Source organism: Coregonus clupeaformis, chromosome 25 (assembly GCF_020615455.1).
Source record: "Coregonus clupeaformis isolate EN_2021a chromosome 25, ASM2061545v1, whole genome shotgun sequence".
In the NCBI taxonomy this organism is placed as follows: domain Eukaryota; kingdom Metazoa; phylum Chordata; class Actinopteri; order Salmoniformes; family Salmonidae; genus Coregonus; species Coregonus clupeaformis.
In genome coordinates, this window is record NC_059216.1 from 7,952,280 (window position 1) to 7,965,011 (window position 12,732).

The 12,732-nt window shown below is 45.4% G+C and overlaps 1 protein-coding gene across 1 annotated transcript; it reads left to right on the forward strand.

Annotated features, from left to right (window-relative positions):
- Nucleotides 1-358: 358 nt before the first annotated feature.
- LOC121538804 (jun dimerization protein 2-like) lies at nt 359-11,626 on the forward strand. The gene is made up of 4 exons (XM_041846971.1): nt 359-772; nt 9,985-10,202; nt 10,548-10,652; nt 10,750-11,626. The coding sequence occupies exons 1-4, from the start codon at nt 685-687 to the stop codon at nt 10,933-10,935; spliced, it is 597 nt and encodes a 198-aa protein (XP_041702905.1). The 5' UTR covers nt 359-684; the 3' UTR covers nt 10,936-11,626.
- Nucleotides 11,627-12,732: the final 1,106 nt, after the last annotated feature.

Consider the following 12,732-nt stretch of genomic DNA (forward strand, 5'->3'; position numbering starts at 1 on the left):
AGAATGTAATGTTCATTTCTCTACCATAAGCCGTCGTTTGAGAGAATTTGGCAGTACGTCCAACCAGCCTCACAACCGCAGACCACGTGTAACCACGCCAGCCCAGGACCTCCACATCTGGGTTCTTCACCTGTGGGATTGTATGAGACCAGCCACCCGAACAGCTAATGAATCGGAGGAGCATTTCTGTCTGTAATAAAGCTATTTTGTGGGGAAAAACTCATTCTGATTGGCTGGGCCTGGCTCCCAAGTGGGTGGGCCTATGCCCTCCCAGGACCACCCATGGCTGCGCCCCTGCCCAGTCATCTGAAATCCATAGATTAGAGACTCATTTATTTATTTCAATTGACTGATTTCCTTATATGAGCTGTAACTCAGTTAAAAATCGTTGAAATTGTTGCATGTTGCAAAAGTGAGAGTGTGAGCGAATTAAACAAGATTGGTGTTTATAAAAGGCATTATTGTCAGGTATTAAGAGGGAATCCCAATGGAGGTGTGTGGGCTGAAGACAGGGACTGTCCTGCTCTGCACTGGGTCAGTGGAGTGGTTTGTTTTCTGGTTTCTAGGGGAGGAGCGGATAGGATTTCCCCAGTTCTTCCCCCCACTTTTAGGTCTAGTTGGCATAACTGATCATTTCCGCATTCCCAAATCCTCCCAGATAGCGCTCACTATTTAAACGGGCAGATGCAACGATTTCCACTTTTTAAAATCTACTCTCGACCTTCAGCTGACCAGAAGAAAGGACAACTGTTGCACTCGAAATCAAAGTCAGGTAATAGACAGCTTCGTAGTCGAGAAACATTGATTATACTGGGGCTCCACGCTGGATGAGTTGCCAGTGTGAGCAGAGCAGCCCATGAACTTTTCGGTGGATCATTGTGCACAATCCTTGCATTTGTGCAATCCTGTTCTTTCGTTCTATTTGGTTTGGGCAGCACTGTACTGTACTGTTAAAATTATTGGATATTATAAACGTTATTCGTGAGAAATAACTTTTACACTCAATGCTTTCCTTTTGTTTAGCTTGCAAGGTTGCAGTCCTAAACGTTTATTCAACCCAATAAACAAGTCGTTCTCTACAACTTTATTTATCCTGAACGAATATGACTTATTAAAAACATCCTTCATAACATGTAGTATAACATTGATCTAGCAATTGTCTTAGATGTATTTGCTCGACTGTCCTCGTTTCATCACCCTGCAACAGTCAGTTACGTAACATGCATGCCTTACTGAAGAATAACTTCCGCTTTAATAATGAGTCATGATGAGTCAGAAGTGTTATGTTATCTTTTCTTGTTAATTTGAAACTACGGGCTTTCAAGAGTGTTACAATAACGTAATGGAATTCTGACGATGTATCAATGTAGTATTACAATGTTACTTACATTTGATTTCACACTAGGCCTATGTTATACCAAATATTTTTCTTACATCGATTTATCACATAGCCTAGTCCCAAAAAATGGCTTCTAATAAACAGTTTCATTTAGCAACAATTCAGTGACTTTTAGGTTACTGAATGTACTGAATAATACTCAAATTCTTTTAAACCTTTTACCCAGATTTGAGCAGAGATGCAGAGAAGTATATTTTGTTTCTTTAAAGAACCATCAGTCAGGAGGATACAGACAGCTCAATAGGTATGATTAGACACAGTGCCTTCAGAAAGTATTCTTAACCCTTGACTACAGCATACATTCTAAATGGATTAAATTTAATATATATTTTTTCTCACCATCTACACACAATACCCCATAATGACAAAGCGAAAACATATTTTTAGAAGTGTTTGCACATTTATTGAAAATGAAATACAGAAATATCTATTTTACTTAAGTATTCACACCCCTGAGTCAATACATGTTAGAATCACCTTGGGCAGTGATTACAGCTGTGAGTATTTTGGGGTAAGTCTCTAAGAGCTTTGCACACCTGGATTGTACAGAATTTCCACATTATTCTTAAAAAAATTCTTCAAGCTCTGTCAAGTTGGTTGTTGATCATTGCTAGACAGCCATTTTCAAGTCTTGCCATAGATTTTCAAGCCGATTCAAAACTGTTACTAGGCCACTCAGGAACATTCAATGTTGTCTTTGTAAGCAACTCCAATGTATATTTGGCCTTGTGTTTTAGGTTATTGTCCTGCTGAAAGGTGAATTTGTCTCCCAGTGTTTGTTGAAAAGCAGACTGAACCAGGTTTTCCTCTAGGATTTTGCTTGTGCTTAGCTCTATTCTCCCTAGTCCTTGCAGATGACAAGCATACCCATAACATGATGCAGCCACCACCATGCCTGAAAATATGAAGTGGTACTCAGTGATGTGTTGTGTTGGATTTGCCCCAAACATAACGCTTTGTATTCAGGACAAAAAGTTAATTTCTTTGGCATTTTCTTTTTGCCGTTTTACTTTAGTGTCTTATTGCAAACAGGATGCATGTTTTGGAATATTTTTATTCTGTACAGGCTTCCTTCTTTTCACTCTGTCATTTAGGTTAGTATTGTGGAGTAACTACAATGTTGTTGATCCATCCTCAGTTTTCTCATATCACAGCCATTAAACTCTGTAACTGTTTTAAAAACACCATTTGCCTCATGGTGAAATATCTGAGCGGTTTCCTTCCTCTCCGGCAACTGAGTTAGGAAGGATGCCTGTATCTTTGTAGTGACTCAGTGTATTGATACACCATCCTAAGTGTAATTAATAACGGCACCATGCTCAAAGGTATATTCAAAGTGTGCTTCCCCCCCATCTATCTTATAATACCAGAGACAAGAGGAGTTCCACATGCTACTTTCATATTTTTGTGCCTGGTACTTTTGTTTTGAGGAACTTTGGAACTGTAACTCATTTTACGCTGAGACAAAATGATGGACATTTGCTTGTGTTTCTAGATTTTAAAATTGGTTTCAGTCCGGTACAATCAAAATGTGCACCACACAGCAAAAATGGAATCACATTTTGCACATAAGGTAAAGCAGAGGTTTTGCTGAGACATGCCAATATTTATTCTGTTATGTAAACTGAGCATTACCAGATTTTCTTCTGTAAAGCCTAATTGGGTAGTATCATTAGCTGTAAAAGGAGGCCAAATGGCAGCTGTTGGGGCAGTTAGGAGGTGGTGGAGGAAGGGGTCAGGTAGAAAGGGATGGAGTATTGTGGAGTGAAACAGGCTACACACTTGCATGCAAATACGCCAAAACCTTAAATTACTTGTCTTTGTACCGTACCGTGCCCAGTCAGGTTATTGGCCTACTTTGCTTGGGTCCCATTTGTTGGAACTCAACATTGTACAACTAGACAGCATAGGTCCTGACTGTATAGACATTGAAGGAAACCATCAGTATTTCAATTTTCTGGGGGTAAGGTCAGAGATCAGTGTAGATGATCCTGTATCAATGTATCCTGGGGTGTAGTTGGTGTCTGTATTACACTCTTTTGCTAGCTTTCAAACAAAGGGAACACTGTTTCTGTTCTGTTTATTTTTCCTCATCATTCACTCTGCCTATACTGCTGGGCCCATAAGCCATACATTTTTTTAGATTTTGGAAGAATACTGTACATTCAGCGCAAAGGGGTAAACTATTATGATTATTTTATTAATATTGTATCCCAGTGGTGATACCTGGTGGTGTTGTGAGTGAGTATTTGTTGACGTGCCTCTGAGGCCATTTCCATCTATAATGTGGTGGGAAATGTGAATGCGTGTGGGCAAATGAAATCAGACAGCGGTCTTGTCTGCAGCTTGCTTTGGCTCTGATATTCTTGGGAGAGTTGAGTTAGCTAGCTGTTGTCCCTGGCTACCTCTCTCCATGCACCTTCTCTTTGATTTTAGAGCTTGCTGATTTTCATGCCAACCTTGGCATTGAATAGTTGGCTGATGTAAGCTTACAAATGAGTGTGGCAAAAATGAGTAAAATCAAGAAAGGTGTTCTCAAACAGTTATATGTACAATGCTTCTGTTTAAACAGACTGTTGAGACTCTGTTTAGTGAGCTACAGTGTAATATCCGTCATCCTACCAAATGAATTACTTGCTACTCACCTGGGAATAAAGGCAGATGTCCTTGAATAATGTATATTACTACAGTTATAAACAAAACAGGTTTACAGGGAAGACTCAATGACGTGTTGATGTAGATCTTGTATTGTGTCAGTTTAGTCAGACAAAATAGGAAGAGAAGGGTTTGAGAAATGACCTTTATCAGGGGACCAGGGTTGGCTACATTATCCTGAGCTCCCGTAGCCACATTCCACTTCCCTGACATGTAGAAAAAAACGTATATGGAGGAAACATGGGCAACGGATGTTTCTTGGCAAGGGCTGGCTGCAGATCTCCTTGGAATAAAGGGGAATATGTCTGAGTCTACTTTTGTGCAGGGCTGTGTGCTTCTCTCTTGGCCTCCTCTGGAATGAAAAAGAAAAACATAGATCCTTGCCAAGATCTATGTAAATGGGAGTATACATACATACATTCCAGAAAAAAAAGAGAGATTAAATAATAAAATGGCCTAATGGGAGACAGCCTCGGCCTCCTGCTCTGGAACAGGCCAACAATTCATTAGAGAGGGCTGCCAGGGAGACCAGGTGCACCCTGGGAAATGCCTCATTTAAGCCCTTTAGCAGACTGAAATGGAAGTAGACCAATTAATTAACTATCTGTCTACTATACCAAAACCACAAGCAGGTTTGAGATGTGAATACTTGGTGTAAAATGTATTCAGATCTTTAACTCTGGTATACAGTTGAAGTCAGAAGTTTACATACGCCTTAGCCAAATACATTTAAACTCAGTTTTTCACAATTCCTGACATTTAATCCTAATAAAAATTCCCTGTCTTTGGTCAGTTAGGATCACCCCTTTTATTTTAAGAATGTGAAATGTCAGAATAATAGTAGAGCGAATGATTTATTTTCTGCTTTTATTTCTTTCATCACATTCCCAGTGGGTCAGAAGTTTACATACTGTGGCGTACAGCAGGTCAGCCACCAGGGGGAGACTCGTCAAGGCCTGGTAACAGATGGAGGATACATCACGAGGCGGTGGCTCCATCTGCTGGACGTGCCAGGTCTCGACGGGCTCCCCGTACAGGACTAATTGGGGCTGATTGGAAGCTGGTGAGTAATTAAGGGCGGATTGCTCACCAGCTGTGCAAGGCCCATAAAGCTGCCAGAAGGGCAGGACTGGGGGAAGTAAGGTAACTTCTGTGTAGTTGGAGACGGTTTCCTGGAGAGGATCTCATGGGGGAGACCTAACCTTTTCTTTTGATTATTTTATTAATAAACACCCTTGAAACCGAGCTAATCATACTCTGTCTGTGTCTGATCTGTGTAAACGTTTTGACCCAACCCCCTGATCTGCCACAAGTGGTGGAGAATGCGGGCACTTTGTTAACGTGGTCAGATCAGGGTTGACGTTTACACAGCATCAGCATGGACGAGTTGATAGCTCAGTTCGTCCGGGCCCAACAAGCACAACAGGCGGTTCAGGAACGAACGCTGGAGGAACAGCGACTACAAAACGTCCGCCTTGTGGAGGAAGTCAGGAAGCTGCAAGGAGGAGCATCTCCTGAAACCCATCCCAACCAGTTTTTAATCAAGCTAACGGAAGACGATGACATTGAAACATACCTCTGTACGTTTGAACGGACAGCACTACGGGAAGGATGGCCAAGGCCGAAGTGGGCAAGTCTGCTGGCCCCGTTCCTCTCTGGGAATGCCCAAAAGGCGTATTGGGACCTGAACGACGAACAGGCGGCTAACTACGACGGACTCAAACGGGAGATACTCAGCCGCTACGGGTACAGCCTGGCCCATCGGGTTCAACGGTTCCACGACTGGAGGTTCGTAGCCGACGCATCCCCCCCGAGCCCAGATGAGCGACCTTCTGCGCATCACCAGGGCATGGCTCCTAACCAACGTATCCACCCTCTCCCTCCTCAACAAAATGGTCCTGGATCGCTTCGTACGGGCGCTACCCCACGTCATGAAGAGGGCAGCAAGCCTATGCGCGTCCCAGACCTTGGAGGGCCTTCTGGAAGCAGTGGAGACGCATCAGAACACTCAGGCCCTACTGAGGGGGAGCCGGGACGAGTTGGAGACCTGTGCGAGGGGACGGAAGGACAACCCCACCGCGGTGTACCCCGAACCGACAGTCGGCCGGGCCAAGGGACCACAAACCCATGGAGAGACGGCTGGGGAAGGGCCGACCCGCCAACGACGACTCCAGGTAGATGGAGACCAACGGAGGTGTTTTGAGTGTGGCACCCGGGGGCACATTGCCTGGAATTGCCCTGCTCGAGAGGAGTCGATGCCATCAGCTAGCACCGGATGCCAGGTGGGTCACGCCGTGAACTATGTCACCTCCTGTTGGGCGCACCATGAATCAACTGCACCCATGGTCCCGGTGAAGGTTGACGGACACGACATGGAAGCGCTATTAGACTCCGGAGGCATGGTTACGCTCGTAACCACGAGCCTGCTGAACGGGGTAGGGAGATGTCAATTTCCTGTGTTCACGGTGACACAAAGCGGTATCCCGCGGTATGAACCAACACAAGGGACACCACAAGGGAGCTGCCAGATGATGGTGGGTGCAGTACCAGAGCTGCCGGTACCTATCCTAGTGGGACGGGATTGTCAGCTGTTCGCGGCCCTATGGGGGCACGAGTTGGAAAAAAAAGATAAGAGCCAGCCGAAGAAGAGAGCGGGGACGACCCCTCGCCTGTGCGGCCAGGACGCCACCGGTTAACCAACCTGACTCTACGGGTCCGGAGTCAGAGGGGAGCCGGAACCCGAACCCTCTGGGGAAACACTGGAGGAGGAGCCCAGCCTCCCCTTCTCGATTTCGAGGGGGCAGTCGAGACCCCCGTTGGGGGCCAACTGAGGGGACAATTCGGGACGGCCCAGTGGGAGGATCCGAATTTGAAAGCTGCCGCAGCCCAAGTGATGGCGGTGGATGGACAGCTACTTCCGGGGGTGAGTGACTGGCGATACCCCATTTCCAAATTAAGAATAACCTTTTGTATCAGGTGTCGCGCCAACAGGGGGAACAAAGAGAGGTATTGTTGCTGCCCCGGCGGTATGTAGGAACCGTTCTTCAGCTGGCCCACACCCACCTGTTGTGGGCGCACCTGGGAATGGAGAAGACCCGGGAACGGGTCGCCGCCCGGTTCCACTGGCCCGGGATGAGGAGGGCCGTGGAAGACTACTGTTGCAGCTGCCCGGAGTGTCAACTCACTGCCCCGAAAGCACACTTCCGAAACCCTCTGGTCCCCCTGCCGATCATCGGGGTGCCCTTTGAACACATCGCCATGGACATAGTGGGACCCCTGGTAAAGACTGCATGAGGACACAGGTACATCTTGTTAATAGTAGACTATGCCACCTGGTATCCCGAGGCCATTCCCCTACGGGCGGCGGTATCCAAGGGAATCGCCCGGGAGCTGTTCCACCTCTTTAGCCGGGTGGGCATCCCGAACGAGATCCTGACAGACCATGGTACAGAGTTTATGTCCCGCCTCATGAAAGAGTTGTGTGCCCTCATGCAGATCCGGACCTCAGTTTTTCACCCACAGACGGATGGGCTTGTCGAGCGCTTTAACAAAACGCTCAAACAGATGCGGAAGGTCATCGAGCAGGACGGGAAGAACTGGGACCAGCTGCTACCCCACCTAAAGTTTTCCCCGTTTGAACTCCTCTACGGGAGGAGGCCACATGGCCTACTGGACCTCTCCAAGGAGGTGTGGGAAGCCCAACCCCCTTACGCAGCGTTGTAGAGCACGTGGAGGTGATGCGATAGCGGATGACAGCCATATGGCCAGTCGTGAGAGAACATATGGAGAAGGCCCAACGCGCCCAAGCCCAGGTCTACAATCGGGGAGCCCAGCCCCGAGAATTCCAGGTGGGAGACAGGGTGTTGGTGTTGATCCCCACGGCCGAAAGTAAGTCCCTGGCAACATGGCACAGACCATACGAGGTGGTCGAGAAACTGGGACCTGTCAACTACCGCATACGGCAACCGAAGAGACGGAAACCTCAACAGATCCGAGAAGCCGGGCCGCACGACCTTCATTGAACACCCTGGGCCGGGTACGGATGTGGAAACGGTAAGAAAGAGGCCGTAACGAATTCCTGAGGCCCGACAGAAGGCCGTGAAACAAGAAGTGGAGGCTATGCCGAGGATGGGGGTCATTGAAGAGTCCCACAGTGCATGGTGCAGCCCCATCGTGTTGGTGCCCAAACCGGACGGTAGCCTCAGCTTCTGTAATGATTTCCGGGGTGTGAACGACATAAGCCTATTTGATGCCTACCCCATGCCGAGGGTGGACAAGCTAATCGACCGATTGGGAAAGGCCCGGTACATCAGCACCTTTGACCTGACCAAAGGATATTAGCATGGAAACGCGGATGCCCTATCGAGAAGGGAGACAGACGTTGCACTGATGACCATCCCCTCCCCGATAGAGCTGGGGGGGGGGCGTACAGCAGGTCAGCCACCGGGGGGAGACTCGTCGAGGCCTGGTAACAGATGGAGTATACATCACGAGGCAGTGGATCCATCTGCTGGACGTGCCAGGTCTCGAAGGGCTCCCCGGACAGGACTAATTGCGGCTGATTGGGAGCTGGTGAGTAATTAAGGGCAGATTGCTCACCAGCTGTGCAAGACCCATAAAGCTGCCAGAAGGGCAGCACATGAAGGAGGACTGGGGGAAGTAAGGTAACTTCCGTGATTTTACTGTGTTACAGTTCATATGAGGAAATCAGTCAATTGACATAAACATCATTAGGTCCTAATCTATGGATTTCACATGACTGGGAATACAGATACCTCACAATGGGCCTCAGGATCTCATCACGGTATTTCTGTGCATTCAAATTGCCATTGATAAAATGCAATTGTGTTCGTTGTCTGTAGCTTATGCCTGCCCATACCATAACCCCACCACCACCATAGATCACTCTGTTCACAACATTGACATCAACAAACAGCTTTCCCACACGACGCCATACACATGGTCTGCGGTTGTGAGGCCGGTTGGATGTACTGCCAAATTCTCTAAAACAACGTTGGAGGCAGTTTATGGATGAACCAGACTTATGAAGGTCTACAGTTTTCTTTACCATTTTTTTTCTGAGGTCTTGGCTGATTTCTTTTGATTTTCCCATGATGTCAAGCAAAGAGGCACTGAGTTTGAAGGTAGGCCTTGAAATACATCCACAGGTACACCTCCGATTGACTCAAATGATGTCAATTAGCCTATCAGAAGCTTCTAAAGCCATGACATCATTTTCTGGAATTTTCCAAGCTGTTTAAAGGCACAGTCAATTTAGTGTATGTAAACTTCTGACCCACTGGAATTGTGATACAGTGAATTATAAGTTAAATAATCTGTCTGTAAACAATTGTTGGAAAAATTACTTGTGTCATGCCTAACCGACTTGCCAAAACTATAGTTTGTTAACAAGAAATGTGTGGAGTGGTTGAAAAACGAGTTTTAATGACTCCAACCTAAGTGTATATAAACTTCTGACTTCAACTGTAGCTGTTGCCTGGCTACCCATTTACATTGCTCTGGCCAACTGATGTTTGTTCTCCACGATGAATCTGGATTTGCCTCCCTATCTGACGATTTCTAGAATGCGAACACATTCTGATCATTATGATTTGTCCCAGAAACCGATGGGTTGGGCCAGAGCTGGCCTTCATGATGACGTTATCAATTTTGATACTCTGATTGGTTAGATTTGTTAGAGACGATCCAATCGCTGATACATTTGTCATGTACAACGCCCCTCATTTTGAAGTCAAACTAACGACTTGTAGGATGGTAGTTTCAGACTGAATGTATGTAGCGATCGATAGAGCAGCGGAATTAAATTCAGGGTGAGTCTTCAGGCAAGTATACCTGTGAAATCTCAAACCATGTGTCGTTGATTTTCTTCTCAATGTATTTTCCTATCCATTTGTCCCTTTCCCTATAAGCTGTGGTCACAGCCGTGTCTGACATGATGCCGGGACCAATCCCAGATCCCTTGGTGACAGCAGGCTCCCTGCCCAGCCTGGGTGTCCTGGCAGGGATCCCCTCCACCACGCTGACTGACCAGCTCAACTACGCCGACCTCCGGGAACTGGGGGCCATGTTCTCTCCACTGCACTTCCTGGGCAAGCTAGGGAAGAGGCCCCTAACCATCAAAACAGAGGTGAGAATGAACGTTTTGTTTTAGTTCTTGAAAATGTTGTGAGAAGTTCAAATTCAGACATCTTTCTGGTCATTTTACTGTTTAAGACTCACTCTTTTGATGTTTTGACTTTTCTAACCATCGTAGAGCTTTGTACAAAACATAGGCAATGTTATTCCCCAGGGCGCAGAGGGACTTCAGTATGTACTTAATGTTGACCAATGGCATCACCTAGTGGACAGAATTATCATTTAAACAAATGTAACCTGCTCTTAGATGGTTTCCTACACTTGAACCATAATTGCTGGGTCCATTTTCCACCTTAAGTTCTGTTTTAAAGCGTGTTTGCATTTCCCATCCATGTAGAGAGATGAGGAAGAGGACAGGAGGAAACGAAGGAGAGAGAAAAACAAAGTAGCAGCAGCACGCTGTAGAAACAAAAAGAAGGAGAGGACAGACTATCTACAAAGGGTGAGAGGTTTTTATTTAATGAAGTGTATAGACCAGTCTTCTAAGAATAAGTAATGATCTTATCCTTCCTTCCTTCCTCGTGCACCCTATGTCTCAGGAATCAGAAAGACTAGAGGTGATGAACTCTGACCTCAAAGCCCAGATTGAGGAGCTGAAGCATGAGCGGCAGCAGCTGATCATCATGTTGAATCACCACCGTCCAACGTGCATCGTCAGAACAGACAGCGTCAAGACCCCTGAGAGTGAAGCCAATCCCCTGCTGGAGCACCTGGACGGAAAGTGATGTCACAGGGCTCAGAGCAGCGTGGTGTCACAGTTCCAGTTTACAGTGAAGCTCCACTCTAGCCAGCTAGCAGCACTTCACTACCTCTGGGCTCTTGGCTTAGAGGAGAACCAGCTAAGCACTCCTGCCTGGAGCCAGAGAGCCTTTAAACACAAAGGTGACCCAATGTGATTGGACTTTGTGCTGGCAGTTAAATGCATTTTTTAGATTTTTTGTTTTGTTATTGTTGGTGTTATTAAGGGCCCCATAGCCCCAGCCACTATCATTATAAATACATGGAATTTAATAAATGGCTCAATGCAGCTTGGTGAGCAATACTCCACCGCTCCAAGGCAACATGGCAGATCTCTCAGGCCCCTAGGCACAGTCAGAGCTTGTGCTGTGTTTTTTGTTTATACTAATGTGTACTGGTTAAGATGAACACGTATGGTTTTTGAATATTATTTTTTCTTTGTATTATGCCTTCGATGGCAGACCGGTTGAACCGTTTTCTTTTATTTGGCGCAGGCGTCATATATGCACATAGCCTACAGTATATATTGACTTTTTACATTGTAGTTGGTCTGTTACTTTCAAATATGGTTCTGATTTGTATACTTACTGTACAATATATGTATTATATAGACATACTGAACAGAAATATAAACGTAACATGCAACAATTTCAAAGATTTTACTGTGTTACAGTTCATATGAGGAAATCAGTCAATTGAAATAAACTCATTAGGTCCTAATCTATGGATTTCACATGACTGGGAATACAGATATGCAGATACCTCACAATGGGCCTCAGGATCTCAACACGGTATTTCTGTGCATTCAAATTGCCATTGATAAAAGGCAATTGTGTTCGTTGTCCGTAGCTTATGCCTGCCCATACCATAACCCCACCACCATCATAGGGCACTCTGTTCACAACATTGACATCAACAAACAGCTTGCCCACACGACGCCATACACGTGGTCTGCGGTTGTGAGGCCGGTTGGATGTACTGCCAAATTCTCTAAAACAACGTTGGAGGCAGCTTATGGTAGAGAAATTAACATTCATTTCTCTGGCAACAGCTTTGGTGGACATTCCTGCAGTCAGCATGCCAATTGCATGCTCTTTCAAAATTTGAGTCATCGGTGGCATTGTGTTGTGTGACAAAACTGCACATTTTAGAGTGGCCTTTTGTCCCCAGCACAAGGGGCACCTGTGTAATGATCATGCTGTTTAATCAGCTTATTGATATGCCACACCTGTCAGGTGGATGGATTATCTTGGCAAAGGAGAAATGCCCAATAACAGGGATGTAAACAAATTTGTGCACAACATTTGAGAGAAATAAGCTTTTTGTGTGTATGGAAAATTTCTGGGATCTTTTATTTCAGCTCATGAAACATGGGACCAACACTTTACATGTTGCGTTTATATTTTTGTTCAGTGGTATAAGCTATCACGAGGTTGTATTTCTGTTACAAATAAATACATAGTTTCTTTTCTCCTTGGCTTCTGTTATGTTTTAGAACCCTGAACAGCATTTCAAATTGTAATTTCCTTATTCATCATACTATTTGCTCCGTGATATTAATAATGCCATTACAAAAATCCTAGTTGGAGCTATATCATACCCTGATATCATTACAACATTACTATAAGCTAATTTAAATACAACTGACGATTTGTCAATGAGGTCATTTAAATCAGCTGCTTGATTTGATCACTTTAGTATTTTTCATTAATTTATTAACAGGGTACATTTTGTGTAATAACACTGTCATCTGGTGGCGGATATTCATACAGGTTCACGTGTCT

Coding starts and splice junctions, on each gene's coding strand:
- LOC121538804 (XM_041846971.1), top strand. CDS start 685: ATGCAACGATTTCCACTTTTTAAAATCTACTCTCGACCTTCAGCTGAC. Junction 773..9,984: donor GCACTCGAAATCAAAGTCAG/GTAATAGACAGC, acceptor TTTCCCTATAAG/CTGTGGTCACAGCCGTGTCT. Junction 10,653..10,749: donor GGACAGACTATCTACAAAGG/GTGAGAGGTTTT, acceptor CCTATGTCTCAG/GAATCAGAAAGACTAGAGGT.